The sequence below is a fragment of the Cydia splendana genome, chromosome 4 (genome assembly GCF_910591565.1).
Source record: "Cydia splendana chromosome 4, ilCydSple1.2, whole genome shotgun sequence".
NCBI lineage: Eukaryota > Metazoa > Arthropoda > Insecta > Lepidoptera > Tortricidae > Cydia > Cydia splendana.
In genome coordinates, this window is record NC_085963.1 from 627,665 (window position 1) to 646,952 (window position 19,288).

The following is a 19,288-nucleotide window of genomic DNA, read 5'->3' on the forward strand; positions in this document are numbered from 1 at the left end:
CAAAAAATTTGTTTATTCCCGTTGCCAGGGAGATTTTAAAACCCTTTCAGTATACCTAGATACCTTAGTTTTAATTCCTAGTCACGGCTGTAACAGTAAGCGTGCTAACATGCTCTAAAAACAGAAGTCCGTTGAGCACGCGATGTCTACGCGATAAAACTTGTGAGTTTTGACTTCAGCATTGTATTTAGATGTTTGTGAACATTATGTCCGCTTTGAGATACATATTTCATATTTCTCAGGAAAGTTTTGCGCTTTTCTGCTGGTGATCCATATTCTTATTCGTGTATAAGTAATTCGAACTAACTCGCACCTATCACTCACTCTTCAAATCACTCTTACATATATGATAGGCGGAGGAACATAGTTCCCATAGGCCTAGAGCACAAACGCGCTACGTACAGTCGAGTCGCCATCAGATATATCGGAGCGGTCAAGGCGCTCACAAATATCTGAACACGCCTCTATTGTCAAGGCTTTAGAGTGATATTAGAACACATTAACCGCTCCGATATATCTCATGGCGACTGTACATCAGCGGATTCCGCAGGAAAATAGGCAAAAATACACTAAGCACTTTATTCAATTAAATTTGCCTCCCTACCTAATAAAACACGACCCATTGCCCCGGCTAGTTTTTGCCACCAGACATTATCGTGTTTTGCCGAAGCTCGCTGTTTGGCTCGGCTTACGAATTTACATATCAAACAAGCCGGTATTGAGCGGCCCGTTATATAGAGCGCTTTGCCCTTAAACGGTCGCTGTAATTGAATAAAATTGATTAATTTGTTTAAAATTGGGACAATATTTTGCGTCAAGTCCTTTGCAAATAACTATCCTTCCTAATAATTAATATTATTTTATTAAACTTGTATTAAGATCGACCGGGGTAAATACCACTATAGGATTATTGGCTCTAGTTCTTTATTTCTATATAGATACGATTGGTCGAATGTTACATTTTATTCTCCAACCTGAGCAGGTTATTACTCCTATCACTAGATTACAAGCTCATTGTAATTCATGTTTTCAGAAAAAAATTAAAAACTAATAACTTTGGGGTTATTTCGACTAGTTATATTTTTAAATCTAACGAAACAACCAATGTAATTTTTTTCACAATTTTTAATTCATTTTAGGGGTCGCTACCGCACTTTAAAAATGTGGACCCTCCATACAATTATATTTTTGATTTTTCGTTGTGGGACGACGATTCAAAATGTGACGATCCAATAGAGACTAAAATATAGAAAAAAAATTGCAGGATTTTCTTATTAAAATCCTTCAGGCTCCTCTAGGGCCCGTCGTATTGTTTGAGACACTCCATATAAACGTGTACGCAATATCGGCCGCTTTTAGTACAATACTTGGAAGAGCACTTATCTATAAAGGGAACAAACATGTTGAGTGTTTTGTGTATCGCGTCACGTTACACGCGTATGTAGAACAATGGGTGGAATAATGTTAGTAGGTACGATATCTGTTTATTTTAAATTAATGTGTAATTTTGGCTGGCTCAAAATTGACTCATGAATTTTACATAAAGACTTGCACAAAATATTAATTAAGTAAAGTGCGAGAATGAAACCTCGGGTCCCCTGTTTTTATTACAATCTTTTATTTAACTTGCCCTGTTAATAGTTACAGTAGCGGCAAAAAATCTATCATACCTAGGCAGGCATTCACTCGAAAATTCATGAATTTAGACTATTATATCATGCAAACTATGAATATTTGGGAGACCGAGCTTGTCTCGGAAAACATATAAAAACTCAAAAATGCGCGTTTTCCCAGAGATAAGATCTTGCCGAAATCGTTAGAGCCGTTTCCGAGATCCCCGAAATATAAATAAATACAAGAATTGCTCGTTTAAAGGTTGTATCATCATCACGACCATATACATGTATATACTTACGTCCCACTGCACGTGCACGTGGCGACCAGGCAGACGTCACACACCCTAATGAATGTACCTATGTTATAAAGCTTATAAATATTATATTACTTATTTAAAAAAAAGCGGCCAAGTTCGAGTCGGACTCGCCCATGAAGGGTTCCGTAGCAGCAAGTAACATAATAAAAATTGCGGTTTACGATTTATGACGTATTAAAAAAAACTACTTACTAGATCTCGTTTAAACCAAAGTTTGCATGGTAATGTACATCACATATTTTTTTAGTTTTATCATTCTCTTATTTTAGAAGTTACAGGAGGGGGGGGGGGGGACATTTTTACCACTTTGGAAGTGTCTCTCGCGCAAACTATTCAGTTTAGAAAAAAAATATATTAGAAACCTCAATATCATTTTTGAAGACCTACCCATAGATACCAAACACGTCTGGGTTTGATGAAAAAAAAAAATTGAGTTTCAGTTCTAAGTATGGGGAACCCCCAAAATTTATAGTTTTTATTTTTTCTTTTTTTGTGTGAAAATCTTAATGCGGTTCACAGAATACATCTACTTACCAAAGTTTCAACAGTATAGTTCTTATAGTTTCGGAAAAAGTGGCTGTGACATACGGACAGACAGACAGACAGACATGACGAATCCATAATGGTTCCGTTTTTTGCCATTTGGCTACGGAACCCTAAAAAGACTCAAAATCGAATCTTACCAACAATAAAACCTAAATGATTCGATTTTTCTGCATAGGTGCCTGTGGTAAAAAAGTACAGTCAACGAATAAAGCTTGTACCAAAAATTGTATTTTTGGTAAAAACTTATTTTTAGAATTATAGTCACTGCGTAGAAGGTTTTCAAGAGAAAATATTTTTTAGCAGACGCGGAAACTCTTTCATAAAATAAGGTGCTAGAAAAGCTATTAAATTTAAAACGTGGCCATGATTCCGAGCTGCGAGCTATGAGCCGCGCTCATATGTCAATGTCAGAGGTTCGCTACACGACGGTCGAGGCTCAGAATTACGGATTTGTTCAGCTTACTGCAGTATTCGCTTTTCTAGAAAATTGCCAAAAGTTAGCGTTTTAGTTTTACAATTTAAGAATTACGAGTATATGATGCATACAGTTTGTTGAGTTTGGAAAGAGTTCTTGAGATCTATTAGCAAAATACAATTTTGAATTTCAAATTTGTAATACCAATCCATCAAATTTGATTGAGATTTTTTTTACAGCTACATTCTTTTCATACGGTCCACCTAATGGTAAGCAGTATCCGTAGCCTATGGACGCCTGCCAAGCCAGAAGTGCAACATGCGTTGCTTGGAGACTCGTTGAGCTCTGCCTACCTTACTCACCGGAAACAAAACACTATGAGTAGGTAATTAATTACACTACTTTAGTAATATATATGACACTTGTGACTTTTTTACTATGAAACTTAAAGGAATATCATTGACACATCGCTGGCTCAATATTACAAAGTTCTACATATGTTACATTTTCCAGATAGTTGAAATTCGACTTAATGTCAATTGACAATGTTCAAGTTTCAGTTCGATAAAAGTGAAACACTGTGGGCCAGCGAAATGACTTCCATTTAATAAATAGATAGTGGTTAAAATCACGTAAATTAAATTACCTTGAGAAATCGTGCTGTATCCATCCGGAGTCATTAACGGGGTCTCCCCTCCACTATACATCGTGGCTATATTTTTATCACTTCCACTCAAAACAAATTATCATCACTTCACTAATATCACTTTAGTCACCAATTTTCATGAATGCACTCAAATATTTTGATGAAAAGCCTAATACAATAAGCATTATGACTAAATATATAGTGACGTTTTATAACTACAAAAGCAAATGGGGTTTTGCTTCTCATCGATGATGAAAGGAGTTTAATATTTGAACTCTTTATACAATTATGTTTTTCAGAAGCAGCACCGATGATCAATGGTATAATAAAGAGCAGATCACCCACTTTGATGCCTTGACTAATAATAATGGCCTAAAAAGAAAACGACTTTGTCGGAGAACTGACAGTGACGTGACGAATAACTGACCAATATAAGTGTTCTGTGCTGTGACTATTCTTGATAAAGATAGCAAAGGTTACTAAAAACAAAGGTGATTGTTTGAGCCACTAAGATACAAACATTAAAAGGAACTCATTATTTTAATTATAATAATTATACGATTACGTTCGTCATATAAGTAATAACATAATACAACCATTCATACAGTTTTATAGGTGCTACATTATTAGTTGCATATATTTTAATAGATGATACTTTACTTTAAAACAATTAATTATAAATAGAAATTAAGAATATTTAATTATTATTTTTTTGTTTTTAATTTACCGAACAAAAAAAATATTATAAGGAAAGCTGCAAAAGCTTATTAGGATGAAGTAGCCAGACAGTTAGGTAAAAGAGGTACTAGAATCTGTTCAATGAGTTCACATTTAATAATCACATTAACAGGGTGTTTTCACGTAGCAAATTAGTTTTTCGGTTTTCTCCAAAAAAAACATCGTAAAAGCTATAATGTTTCATACTTAAATATACTCCAGGAACTGAGTACTATCAGCTGTATAAATATCTGCAACTAATAAGGTAGCACCTTATATAGCCGGACTAGCCGGAGACATGAATTACATGATGGATGATACAAGTGTGATACGTTGGTCACACTTGAGGCGATATTGTGGCACAATAAGAAAGCCGATGTGTGTAATGGCCAATGCACACGTGTTTCATACGACGTTTTTAAACACACTTGCGTGTATAACGCAACGCAAATAACTTATCTGACAGTACGTATACTTTTATGCAGCGACGGTCAGAACGTTTCTGCAGTTAACTGTACCTACTCTGGCATACTAAAGAGCAACATGGTCAATTTACATTGGCATGCAAATGCTAAACTTGTGCACTAGACGGTAGTTGGTCAAACAGTAGTGCATGCACAGGGAAGGCCGTTCTCTAGCAAATACGATTTACTACGTGAGCTAGGCACACTGGCGCTAGCGACGTGACCTAGAATATAACATTGTTGGTAAATGTAGTGTGTCTTGAAACATGGATAAGTTATATTAATTAGTATAAAGTAGAAAAAGGTCCTACCTAAGTAAATGTATGACACAAATAGTGTCATATTTGTTGTATACCTCAATATTTTCATGATATTATTTTTTAAGAATAATAAACAGATATTTTAACTATAAGTTAATGTAAACCGGTCATCCGGCAGACCTCGTCGGCGATGGTGGGATAACATGGACTCTTTTTTGAGAGACTGGCCAGGTGTGGCTCAAAACCGGGACGAGTGAAAAAGAGGGGGAGGCCTTTGCCCAGCAGTGGGACACAATAGGCTCGAAATAAATAGAAACCTAAATACGTTAAAGAAAAATGGTTTAACCTGCTCTGATCAGTGCTAAAGCACACCAAGCTTTAGCACTGATCAGAGCATCCCTACATTCAACTTAAGTCAGGTAAATATTAAGTTAATGTTTTACAGAAGCATACGAGGGGTTAACAGTGCCACTATAGCTCACTTATTGGATCATGTCTGTTCTTTAAAATTGCAAAATTATTGAGTATTAGTTACTTTTTGAAATTTCTTAAAAATTTCAGAAGTTTTAAATATTTATATTTTAAATATTTCTGACGGAGTAAATAACTACCTAGTGTTAAAACTGTACCTACGTAAATATATTTATGTATCCATATGTTTGTCTAATTACTTATTATGTACCTGTAACCCCAGCTCACAAAGTCTACTCAGGTTATACTAGGTCAGGTTAGGTCGACTAGTGAATTACCTACGAATGCCTTTGAACTTGTGAGTCTAGACTGACATCACCATCGATCGTTCATTTGAAAGCTCCAGTCTGTTTCATTACTAAGTAGTATAATATTTGTTTACCGCCGAATTGAAATGTGCAATACACGTTTTTTTACAGATTTGTGAAAGTTTTATGAAATAACCTTCCAGTTATTTTTTCTATGTATATGTCAAACAAGGATACAGCTGGCCCAACGGTAGGTAGGTAGTTAGGTAGTAGGTGGATGTTTGAGACTCCATCGGTATCACATTCACGTTACACTCTTTGAATCATGTAAGTATACTTTAATAACAAAACTTCCGTGAGACACAGACATATTAAATATATTAAAAACGGGTCACTCACGTATTTTAAGTCGAAAAACGCTCGACATGTTTCCCTCCGTACCGAGCGTTTTTCGACTTAAAATACGCGAGTGACCCGTTTTTAATATATTTAACATGTAAGTATACTCCTTTTTCAAAGAGCGACACATTAACTAAATATTCTACTATAATAAAGATAAATAAATACCATAAATATGTCAACGAGTGAAAAGAAAAGCTTTACCCATGTGTAATTTCCTCTCCATGATTTAGCCAACGTCAAAGTGGGATCCACGTGGGATCCAAATATTTTAGGCTAAATGAAATTCAGCCAATGTGGGTAGGTACTAGGTACGGTATAAAACGATAAATTAAGGCCTCTAGGGCCCCAGCCACGGTTAGAGCTAGAGAACATGAACAACCTCTCGTATTTACTTTTAGGAAAGTGATCGCTTAGTCTTTTAAAATAGCCAAGATGGATAACCGGGTGTTGGCTAAATAATGGTTAAACCTAAAAGAAATCCGAATTGGCACCAAGAAATTATCTTCAATTAAATACAAAACTTTATTTAGTTTTAAAGATACATGAAAATCAAGTTATTTCAAATGTAAAATCAGCAGTAGCAGGTACCTATTATAAAACCGGGAAATACTAATTTTACATTATCATGAATAATTTCGGTATTCATCGGGATGAATTATGCTATTCAAATACAAATAAATCGGCAGGGAGCGTTATCACGGATGGAAAAAATATGAAATACATGGCCGCAGGCGGAGGTTTTAGAGGGGGTATTCTTTTTATATCTTTTATTTTTTCATTTATTTTATTAGCATGAAATACATGAAATATTCGTTTTCATTTTATACCGAGGTAGGTTACATGATTAAGGCCCACTTGCACCATCCCACTAACCCAGGGTTAAGCGGTTAAACCGTTAACCTAGTGTCAAATTGTATGAGTAACCATGGCAATTCCAGGTTTAGCCGGTTAACCCCGGGTTAGTGGAATGGTGCAAGTGGACCTAAAAGAATTTAAATGATGAATAATTGGATTACAAATAATTATGTTCGTTAGTGGTACATTTAAAAAAATATTAAACTCCAGATTCCTAAATTTGAAATATATTTTTCACCACACCAACTGGCAAAGGCTCTCTTCATTGTTCAAAAACCGATAGCAAAGTTGCATTTTATTCACATGTGAGGCAAAGTAATCAAATGCAAATTTTGAGTTGTTTTCTCATGTTTGCTGGTTGAATTGACTTTTAAATGATGATTTTTAATGATAAATATTTAATAACATTCATTTGGATTTGACTTGGTTTGTTTTTGTTTGATATCTTACAGTCAATATTTTCTTCGGGTTGGTGTGATGAAAAATTTTGTGTTTCACTCGGGGGCAAATTTTGTTTAACCCTCGTGGTTTGAAACCCTCGCAACGCTCAAGATTCCATTTTTCGAATCTTTCGCTTGCAAAACAAAGAACTAGTAGTAGTAGTAGTAAACTCTTTACTGTACAAAAAGACATATTAAAAATAACATTCAATTAGTAAGAAGTACAAAGGCGAACTTATCCCTTTGAGGGATCTCTTCCAGTTAGCCTTTGAGTAGATGAGAGGAGAAAGTGAAAAGAGGGTGACAAATGCAGCAAATACAACATGGTACCAGAAAGATAAAGGATATAAATACATACAAAATTTATAGGATAAACATACATATATTAATTTACACAAAAAGGAATGGGGAAAATACACTAAAAATTGGAAAGAATTAGAAATTGGAATATACTAGTAATAGATTGTATGTAATGTGAAAAGATGAAATACTAATGAAAACAAAGTAAAGGTCTCTGGTGACAGAGGTTGGTGTTGAAATAATAATGTATTCAGCTTTCCTGGGTGACGTCAAAGCAGTTGCATAAGCTGAAGACGTAGGTGCTATGGTTATATAACTTATATATAGTAAATTTATGGCATAGTGAATCATTCTTGGACACAGGCCAGTTGAAATTATATCTTAAGGTAATGTGAGAGAGGTGATATTTAGTTGCTGGTTTTCACTTTATTCTCTATACAGGGTGGCCCCTAAAGTACGTTGGTAATTTTTATTTAAATATGTTGCAAAAAATATCAACAATACGCGGTATTGGAAAAATAAAATGGTCAACCTTCTTTGGGCTACTATTTTAAGATCATTCTTAAGTTTAACTTAACTTATTTAAGCGTTTTTTTTATTGGTATTTTTCAATTAATTTGAGAACCTTGATAATCTGTCACTTATTACTCTTAACTACTCATTTTTTTGCATACTTAAAAGACTTCAAATCAGTGATTATCTTTTAATCAACTCTCTACTTTTTTTGATATGAGGATGATAAAGGAATTTGAACTTTAAACCAAACCATTCGCACAATTCACAGAAACATGTCGGAACATGAACGCGCGGGTCGCGTGGTACCGGCGGTGGTGGTGTAGCGACTGCCACCCCCGTGGTGGTAGGTACTACTGCCGTGCGTGGCCCCGGCATTCAGCGCTGAAGCCAACAAGGTCGAGGGTTACTTCGATTAGCCATCAGTCGTATTGTTTTTATTTTCCTGTATACAATACTACATAGGCTTCATTAACCTCTTGTCCTTTAGGCCAATTTGAACGTACACTCATATCAGAATGGTATTTGAATTATATTAGTTAGTTATCGTCCGTCTCACCCGCGCCAATACCATGTATGTACTGCACGGACAAATACGAGCGAAATGCACTATATCTGAATAACAAGTTATATGTCATTCTGAAGACAGTGTACGTTAGAATTGACCTGTGTGTATGATCAGGATCCTGAGAGAATATTTAGTCATGTTTTTGCTTTTTTTTCGTAAACGATTTTTTCTGCTTTGTACAGCATAAACTGAGGTACGAACCCACAATCGTTGACCAAACAGATATGAAAGGTTAAGTTTCTAACCTTGACTGCACAAAATTATGATCTTTTTTGTGCTCTAACTATGTGTCATCTTTAAGATTAATTAAGATAATATATGATGTGAGCGTAGTAGAAAAACACAATTAAAAAATATAATTTATCTGTAACTAAACAGTAGGAATGCAACACAATTCTTCTTCAATATATTTTTCAACTCCAGTTTTTATGCAGTTGCTTGCTACAACGGTTCGCAAAACATTAAGTTCATGACGTGACGACCGGTCTGGCCTAGTGGGTAGTGACCCTGCCTATGAAGCCGATGGTCCTGGGTTCGAATCCTGGTAAGGGCATTTATTTGTATGATGATACAGATATTTGTTCCTGAGTCATGGTTGTTTTCTATGTATTTAAGTATTTATATATTATATATATCGTTGTCTGAGTACCCACAACACAAGCCTTCTTGAGCTTACCGTGGGGCTTAGTCAATTTGTGTAAAAATGTCCTATAATATTTATTATTTATTATTTATTATGAAGAACCCTCGCCTCGCGAATCCCGTTGAGAGCCGTTCGGGCGTGACAAGATGTGATTGTCGTTGCAGACATTTGTTGAGGAATAAATCAGGTTTTACTGTAGCTACATTCGAATAGCGAGATGTTACTGTGCTAGTAGTTTATAAAGTTCTTTATTCATGTTGTACCAAGTAGTAATCGTTTTAGAAAACCTTTAAAACTTCACACCTACCTCTAGAGCACCTACACTTTTCTATAATAATCTTATAGACACAATCAATGCAAAAGTACGAAATTTTTGGGTGTATACAAATAATTGTACGTAATTAATAAAGAAAAAAAAAGAATAGACAAAATCGAAGAGAACAGTGGTATTGATACTTAATTTAATATTGAAATCGTGGATATTATTGCAGTACTTAATTAACTATAGTTTGGTGTATTTACAGTACTAAATACTGAATACTGCAAAAAGACGTGTATAGAGGCAGTTGACGTGTTAGTCAATACATAAACCAGCTTAATTTAGCAATTATATATACGTATCACTATATTTTACCATATGACACACAAATAGCTGCAAAAGGCATGTAGCAAAACAATAAATTATCATTATTTAATTTATTACTAACATTTATCAAATAACTGACATAGGTAGTTAATGAATTATTATGTATTACTACTTAACAATTTTCTATTAATTAAAACTCAGGCCTAGCACTCATCTAAAATTCAATGCAAACATCTTCTCGCATTCCTCTGGGAAAAAAGCCTTTAATGGTCGAATCACCTTGAAGGCTCAAACTGACAAGACAAATTGCAGAATAGAGTAGCGCTTCGTTCATTTTTTCCCGCGCCGCGGTTTAATTATTCGTAATTTATCGTAGTTTAAAAGTTTGAGCAGGAAAATAAGGGGAGGTTTTGAGGCGAAGACTCAAGATAAACATAGTTCATTATTCAAGGCCAGGCAAAGGGTAGTTAGTAGATATTTTTACTTTTAGTCAAGTTCGTTTTTAGGTATTACGTGTAAGCTGCACACATTTGTTTCTTTTTTAATGTTTAAAAAGACTAATTGTCCCCCTACCCATACATTTTTTTAAATAAAATCTATGTATGTTGATATTGTTTTCATAAAATAAAACAATTCATACGAAATAATACGTTTATAATGTTTCATTTGTGTGAACTAACATTATATTTAATATACATATTTAGTAGACGCATTGCTGTTTCGATGTATAATTAACTGGTAAAGAATGTCTAGAGGCATTAAGTCCGCCTGTTGTAATTTTTCATCTGCTATAAACTGTCAAATAAATACATAAGTAATTGTAATTATAAATATACTTACGCAAATGAATACTGATGAGTGAAATCTGTGTATTAAGCTACTTGAGCATACCATAAACGAACTTCCATAAATGGCTTCTATCAATGCACAGTGTTCAAGTTTTATAAACCCACGTACAATAATTGAGTCCATGACCGTGTACCGCGTCCTTCAACGAATGTGCTTATCGATCCTATGCAAGGCCACAACCCCACTGCCACAGCGGTGTCCGGTCAACATCGAATACGTGACGGTCAAAGTGGCCAAATATATCGTAACACCTTAGATAATGGTATCTCTATGGAAAAATAAGAATGTTCCTATATATTTGGCCACTTTTACCATTACTTAATCGACATTTGCACTCATTTTTGGACTTTCCAAGCCTGGTACTCTTTTTAATTTGTACTTTTCTTTCCACAGGCAACTAATACTCATCGTGACAATTCTAACAACCCCAAACACATGTAGTTTGCGTTGTTTTATCACAAAGTTCCCAGGGCCACGTCTTGTCTTCATCAATCATCATCAGATCAGCTCCATGTCATCATAATATTGCATTGTCAGCTCAATACATAGCAAAATTTTTGCTCAAAATCTGAAATCGGGAAGTTGGTCAAATAGCTTGCAAAATTTGACCCACACTAACTAAAAGGATTAAATTATCTAACGATTCTACGGATTGTACTGTTCACTTTTCTGCTCCCTTACACGAGTGCGTAAGCGCCGAGCCGTTATCAATTATTAAAAGCATGTAAAATCATAATGCACACGCTAGAGCGCCAGACCTGCATTCTTATTCTTATCTAGACCTTTTTTTAATCCTACTTAATTAAGTCTGCGCCGCGGACATACTTAAAAGATAAAGTCATCTGAATTTCTCTACACTACTTGTTCGATTTTTTTAATAAAGCTTTTTGCCTTGGTTGGTAACCAAAAGCGTGCCCGTACTGAGTGAAAGAAAATACTCTAAAGCCCATTAAAAAAGCGACTTTAACATCATATCTTCATGGATCCATATCTTTATAGCTATTTCAGAGAAATACTTTCGGGTGGTGTAGTATACATAGTCGGGTGCCCGACAAAATGTAGCTTTTCTACGCAGTATGTTATATTGTAAAACAATAGCAGTTTGCACAATGTTAGATTTTAGTATCGTTAACTGTGTACAAATGTACTAGATAAATGTGGATAGCGGGGCTTCCTGTCACAGGTATAATACATACAATACAAGTACTAGGAAGTCCCAACCATGAGAGTGTTATGTTGTGTAAGTACTATTTAACGAAATAAATGCTTTTTGATTTTATTTTAATGTTATTTATATGTATTCTGCATGAGCTGTGACAGGTATTCATATAGACCATAAAATACTTTTTTTAACGGGCACGTTCCTTGTTACAGATGTCATAATTTTTGGTAGCCAACCAAATCGCATTAAAGGAAACCATGCTTTATTTAGCAGAAAAGCATCCGAGTCCAAAAATCATCAGATATATACACCTTAGAACAAAGACAAGCGATCCATCCATAGTGAATTTAGTGTAGCTTTTAGTATCGAAACACATAGCTCAGCGGGGTTGCGCTAATTTATGGCATGAAAGCCGGTCAGCGAGCGAACTATGCTAACGGCTTCAGTGAAATTACACCCGATTTACATCGGGTCGATAGGACAGCCTGGTTTAGCACTAAGCACATGAAAAGCGAAACTAACGAGCTCTGTACAAGTACATCTAACGCAGAGACGAGATTTCTATTTCCGTTTCCTTAATGAAGACATCTTCGCTAACGAACGTTTCTGCTTGGTTGCATAATTTAGAAATTTGCTGTTTATTTTATTTTTCTTGTACGGTGGGCCGCTATAGGTTTAGTAAATCCCATATACAGGGTGATTCAGGAGACGTGAGCAGGACTAACACTGCGCATATCGTTAATTATAAGCAACTGTTTCGTACCAGTATTAGTGAGGTTAACGTAAATTTTCTAGTCGTGTTGAAAAAAAAAGTTATACATTTTTTCACGACATGCATGGTCACCCTAAAATTAGAATACTAAACTACCGATATTCTGTGTCAAATTGAATGTCATTACTGTCATCACGGTCTGGTTACTTTTGAAAACTCGTATCTCACTCAAGTTTGACAGTTTATTTTCTTCGTAATCAAAATGCCATTACGGTTAAAGAGGTTTTATGTTTATTAATTAGGTCCTGTAGGATGACCATGATTGTTGAGAATTAAATTTGCCCTCACGAAAAAGTTAAAAAATAGGAAAAAGTGTTGTTGTTTCTCCTAAATATGACGGTGATCGATCAATTATCAGTTACTGAAGGTGCAGGATTAGTCCTGCTCACGTCTCATGAATCATCCTGTATACGGCATTGGGTCATTTGGACCCTTTGAAAAAAATTCTAACAAAAGAAGATAAGTGGTCGTCGATGATTTAGCAAATTGATGGTATTATAGATAAAATGTTATCGTCAACTTAAACAAACTACTTACTCGTATACATCATTACGGACATATGCACATAATGGTAGTCCCACATTAGCTGTTATACATAGTGTATAACGTTATAAAACATTGTGTGACACGGACAACATAATAAAACACTAACAATACTATCATGTTGTCCGTGTTACAAAATGTTTTATAACATTATATAAGACCTAGTGTGTGCGGCCACTATCAGGTGCGCTTGATAGAGAAAACACAATTGGTCATACATAGGAATTAAAAAATCACCCTCATGTAAGAGAAAGTTATAGATTCTTAAGCCTTATTAATGCTATAACCAAAAAGACACATATTTAAATCAAAATAGTGCCATCTATTGCATTTAAATTAAAACAGAACGAAAAGCCTTCACCCTGTTCAAATGTTTGACATAACTAAGGAAATGGAATGCATTACGAAGGTGCAGTTGCCCTATTAGCCCGATGTCTCCTCACTAAAAAATATCGTATCCGCGACGAACCCTCATCAAAAACATGTCCTCAATCTTGATACTAAACCATTGTAATAAGGCGGAAAGTTGTATACATATTTATGATATAGTGAGGAGATATATGTCCTTTAGTACCGGTGCTGGTTTGAACCGTAAATAGCCGAGCCCTGATGGGTGCGGACGCAAATGGCTTATAGGGAAGCGAAGAACACGCTATGGGAAGGAAGTTATAATATTACTATCATAAGTTAGGAAGTGAATGCAATTTCACTGAGAAAATCTTACTAATAATTAGCTAGTAATTAGTTTACTTATATTCAATATTGTTATGAATATGAAAATTTAGTTGTTTGGATATTTATTCCTCCAGCATATGCTTGTTATTGCCTTGTTTATTGTCTAAAGCCTAAGTTTCCCTTCACAATCACGTCTGTATTCCTTAATTATATTAAAAAAAATGAAATAACTTACTTAAAAAAATAAAAAACTCAATTTATAATTTTGTAGTGATTGTCTAATCTGGCACAAAGAATTTACTGCCTAGGTAGGTCATTTGCCGGAGCTGCCAACAAGTAGCGGCCTGATTCGATCAATGCTTAAAAGATGTCACAGCGATACGATATTGATCGGTCAGTGTCAAAGGTGTCATTTTTTCAACCAAAAGTGTTACGTTTGACACTAACAGATCAGTATCGCATCGCTGCGACATCGACATCTTATTAGCATTTTTCGAATCGGACAGTAATATTTTGTGCATTAGTTGGATTAGAATAAAAGCAAAATGGCGTGTTTTTTGAGGTTAATCGCTGTAGGTTTCGTGCTGCATGTTTAAATAAACGTTTTTATGTAAGGGCATTAACCTAATTGCACTCTACTATTATCCATGTCTGGATCGACTTTTACAAAAGTTTGTGTTATAATACTCTTTTATTTTCCATATAGTTTTTATTTTATGTTTTATGTTAACATCGCTACAGGATATGACTCTTGAAAAAAGGAGTGTACATATTTTGAAAAGTTCTTATTAAAACAGCGGTTTTCCCGCCTCGTCAATCTCACGAGGCAGCCTTTACGAGCGCTCGAGATTAAACTTTGTGACTGCATTTACAACCACGGGACGGGAGAAGGAATTTATGAAGACAGATAACTTGAGCAACTCTAAGATCCGTGATTATAAATATATAATTACCTTTTTACATATAACTAATTGAACGGATGATGGTTGTTCTTGTCGATACGGCAACGTGATTATGACAGTGTCTGTTTCTTTTAATCGCGATGTGAACATTATGTTATCCACAAATGTCCATCAGAAATAAAAAAACGCAACGAAAATCGGAAATATGTCAAGTGTCATTAGAAATATGGAATTTAAATTTAATATGTGATTGCGTAACTTATAAACTTACTTTTATAAAAGTATATTCCACAATATAGCCACACACATATACATAGGTACTTGGCACTTACTGTGCCAAGTACCTATGTATACACCTTATTGTCCATACGGTAAGGTAGTGTGTATATTATATATTTTTAGCATCTTGTCCGTGTCGATGTTTAATACATTAACTCGACCTACAAAACTAATTCCTGTATCATTTTATATTGGCGCCCAACGTGGGGCCAAGATGACAAATGGAATCCCTTTGCCATTCTGATCTCACTGGAGAAGTAAAAACGCTAACGAACTACTGTAATAAATCTTTGAAATGCATTTTGACATGCTTTTAAAACTCGCGTTGACAAGAAACTTGGCAAAGGGGCGTAGTTTCGCAGCCAATGCTTTATGGATACATGTAAGCTTAGAATAGGTACTTACTTACAGATTTATTTAATGCTAACGAGTCATGATTATAATCAATGTATTTATCAATAAGACGTGATGAAACAAAACAGTCACAATGTTAATTTGTGAGAAGTTACGAAGAGTTCTAGAAATCCTGTAGGGATTTTGTCTGTATCTAAAATGAATTCTTTCAAACAATGAAGCACTCAACATATTTGGAAAAACCGGTCAACTTTAGAAATAATTATAAAGAGTAGGAAACTTGACCGTGACGTCTGCGTTTCATATAACCTTCATAGTGGTTAATCGTTTTGATATTTAGTTCGAAGTAAGCAATCAACATCGTCCATTTACCTTTAAAATTCAAATAAGGTCTTTCCAGAGCGACATTCGTCGGTGTTCAAATTACTGTTTTTGTTAATGCGGTCTCATCTGGAACGCGATGGTTTTGTGGTCTGGACTAATAATGAAATGGCTCGTTCAAAATTAATAGATATAATACCCTATGGATAATTTTGTGTTTAGTTACTTAATAATATTTATTAACCGTTTAAGTTGTTTTTTTTTTAAGTTTTACTTTAAAAAAAATATTGTTTACAAAACTAATATGTATTTTGATTAGTGTCACGCTCGATATCTAGAGGTTGTACAAAATGTCATATACCTATGTTCATGGTCTAATAAAACATGGTCTTCCATTCCCAGAGTGACACGGGCCTACGTCACAATAACATTGCCACTTTATTTCAACATAACATGTTACATGGGTACATTATACCTATGGTTAATAAGTTAAAATATTTCTTTATAATTTTATAATTTTCATTTATATGTATTTTAGCTTAAATTTTACAATAACACGTCATTTTTAATTACTCGTTAGCAATATCTTCCGATTCACGAAAGAAATTTCAGACTTTCGGGTAATTCTGTTTATACTACTGGCATCACAGGATAGCGCTGTGGACATTTGACAATTCGGATCTAGATTACTATGGCAGCAAGCGCTTGAAGCGCTTTTTGTATAACATGTTGAGTAACTTCCACTCGCTAACATTTATTCGTTCTTACCCACTTTATTTTTGTGATTTCTCTTTGTTTTTCATTTGATTATTTGACGTATGACGTTTGTGACATTAGTTACGTCAACCTACTAGTAAGTTTGTTTGAGACTTTGTTTAAACCTCTTACATTATATTATCTCACAATATTTAATTCTAGTTGCTGTCTTAGTGTAAATGTATGCTGCCATTTTATTTTATTTAATTTAATTCAATTTATTTCTTTAGGTAATCTAATTCTGTATCTTTCTCCTTGTTTGTGATCTCACAGGATAACCAGCAGGATAAGCGGGATTGTGTGGCCATTTTGTAACCACAACTTCATGCTTTATTAATTATTACTCTTGCATTTACATTTAGGCATATTTTTAGTTATAGCGTATATATAGTATATTTTTTGATTATATTCATTTATTCTATATTTATGTCAGATAACGAAAACGAATCCTTTTATTCTGCTAGCGATGATAGTTCTATGTTCCATTCTTTATGTTCCCCCGATAATTCTCTTACACTGGGTGCTCTTGTGGCTCGCGAATTTCATAACTCTCGTCATTTCAATGTGTGTCACATTAACGCCCAGAGTATCCCCTCTCACTATAATGAGCTTTTAAACAGTTTTCAAAGCGGATGTGTGCATGCGATTCTTGTTTCGGAGAGTTGGTTGAAACCCACCCTAAACTCAACGTCTTATGCCTTGCCTGGTTATGTTTTAATCAGAAACGACCGGACTGGCAAGGGCGGTGGTGGTGTTGCCATTTATCTCAGAAGTTCCATTCCGTACAAAATTCTATCTGTAACTCGTTCGCTGTACTCTGGCAAAGCGGAATGGATATTTCTCGAGTTAAATGTCAAAGGGGTTAAAGCCCTTTTGGGCGTAGTTTACTGTCCCCCTACCATTGATTACTTCTCTGATCTAGAGCACATTCTCGAGTCCCTGAGCGCAGATTACACACATCACCTGATCATGGGTGATTTAAACACTGACCTTTGCAAAGACACTCCACAATCGCGTAAATTGAAATCTATTCTTCATTCAGTTAGTTTTTCTGTACTACCCCTGGCTCCTACCCATCATACTGTCTCTTCTGACACCTGGTTGGATGTCATTCTTACTTCATCTCCTGGTCTCATCGCAAAACAGGGTCAGCTCTTAGCTCCTGGTTTTTCGCACCATGATCTCATATTTGCTTCGTATAAAATCAAGCCACCTAAATGTAAACCTGTACTGATAAACATACGTAGCTTTGCTAAGGTTGATTCTGCTGCTCTTTTAAAGGACGCCGCGTCCATTGACTGGTCACCTGTGCTCTCCGCCTCAACAGCTGACGCCAAGGTTTCTCTTTTTAACGCTGCCACTCTGAAACTTTTTGATAAACATGCACCCGTTCACACCGTACGAGTCAAGCGGTCGCCGGCCCCTTGGATCACAGAGAGTGTCCGTCTGGCTATGAGGAAGAGGAACCGAGCTTTTAGTCTCTTTAAGCGTGCTCGCACTGACGAGAACTGGAAACTTTTTAAGATTGCCCGTAATCGCTGCAACCAGGTGGTGCGTACAGCGAAGCGACGGTTTATTCATGACAATGTGTCCTCCTCGTCTATGGCCGATGTATGGAAGTTTATCAAGTCACTTGGTCTGGGAAAACCTGCAAGTGGGTTCAGCAATGATACTTTCTCACTTAATGATCTCAACAGACACTTCTCTTCTGCTGTTACTCTCGACAATCGGATTAAGGCTACCACTCTCTCTAACATTTCGTCTCTTTCCTCCCCTGTCTCAGATTTTTTCTCTTTTTCTCCCGTTTCTGTCTCTGATATAAAGACCATAATAAAAGCAATCAAGTCTAAAGCCGTGGGCTGGGATGATGTCAGCCGTTTTATGATTCTATCCGTTCTCGACTGTGTGCTTCCTACAATAGCTGACATCATCAACTGCTCACTGGCCAATGGCGAATTCCCTTCCCTTTGGCGTAAGGCTTTTGTTATTCCACTGCCTAAAGTTAGTAATCCCTCCACTCTTAGCAATTTCCGGCCAATCTCTATCCTCCCTTTTCTCTCTAAGATAGCTGAAGCGGTGGCTCACAAGCAATTGTCCCTTTTTATTCACTCCCATAACTTGTTAAGTCCCTTACAGTCAGGTTTCCGTCCTAGTCACAGCACCTGCACTGCGCTTCTTAAGGTGACGGAAGACTTCAGACAGGGCATGGAGAACCAAATGGTCACGATACTCGTTTTAATAGATTTCTCCAACGCATTTAATACCGTAGACCATGATATCCTCCTTGCCCTGCTCAAACATCTGAATGTGTCTCCGACAGCCCTTAACTGGTTCGCGACTTATCTGGGTGGTCGCCAACAAGCGGTTAGGCTTGACAAGTCTCTATCTGATTGGTGTGATCTTGCGACTGGCGTGCCTCAAGGCGGAATTTTGTCTCCGCTCCTTTTTTCCACCTTCATAAATTTTATCACACCTGGCCTTCGTTGTTCCCACCACCTGTATGCCGACGATCTGCAGCTTTACGACCAGTGTGAAGTGACTAATATTTCGAGTTCGATTGATAGGCTCAACCTGGACCTATTGCACATCCAACAGTGGTCTGAGCAGTATGGCCTTTATGTGAACCCGTCTAAGTGCCAGGCCATCGTTATTGGCAGTTCTCGACAGG

The 19,288-nt window shown here is 35.9% G+C and overlaps 1 protein-coding gene and 1 long non-coding RNA gene across 7 annotated transcripts in view; one reads left to right on the forward strand and one right to left on the reverse strand.

Moving 5' to 3' along the window:
* The window catches only part of LOC134789644 (uncharacterized), a 369,764-nt gene that overhangs the window by 264,280 nt on the left and 86,196 nt on the right, over nt 1–19,288 (forward strand). The gene's annotated exons all lie outside the window — the stretch shown is intronic.
* LOC134789635 (solute carrier family 12 member 6) overlaps nt 1–19,288 on the reverse strand; it is a 509,818-nt gene that overhangs the window by 234,290 nt on the left and 256,240 nt on the right. The window contains exon 1 of one of the 6 annotated variants that reach the window (XM_063760219.1): nt 3,541–3,709. The exons of the other annotated variants lie outside the window; for them this stretch is intronic. Coding sequence (XP_063616289.1) covers nt 3,541–3,601 — 61 coding nt within the window. The 5' untranslated portion in view covers nt 3,602–3,709. Of the gene's footprint in view, nt 1–3,540; nt 3,710–19,288 lie in introns of those variants that run through there. 6 annotated transcript variants of the gene reach the window in all.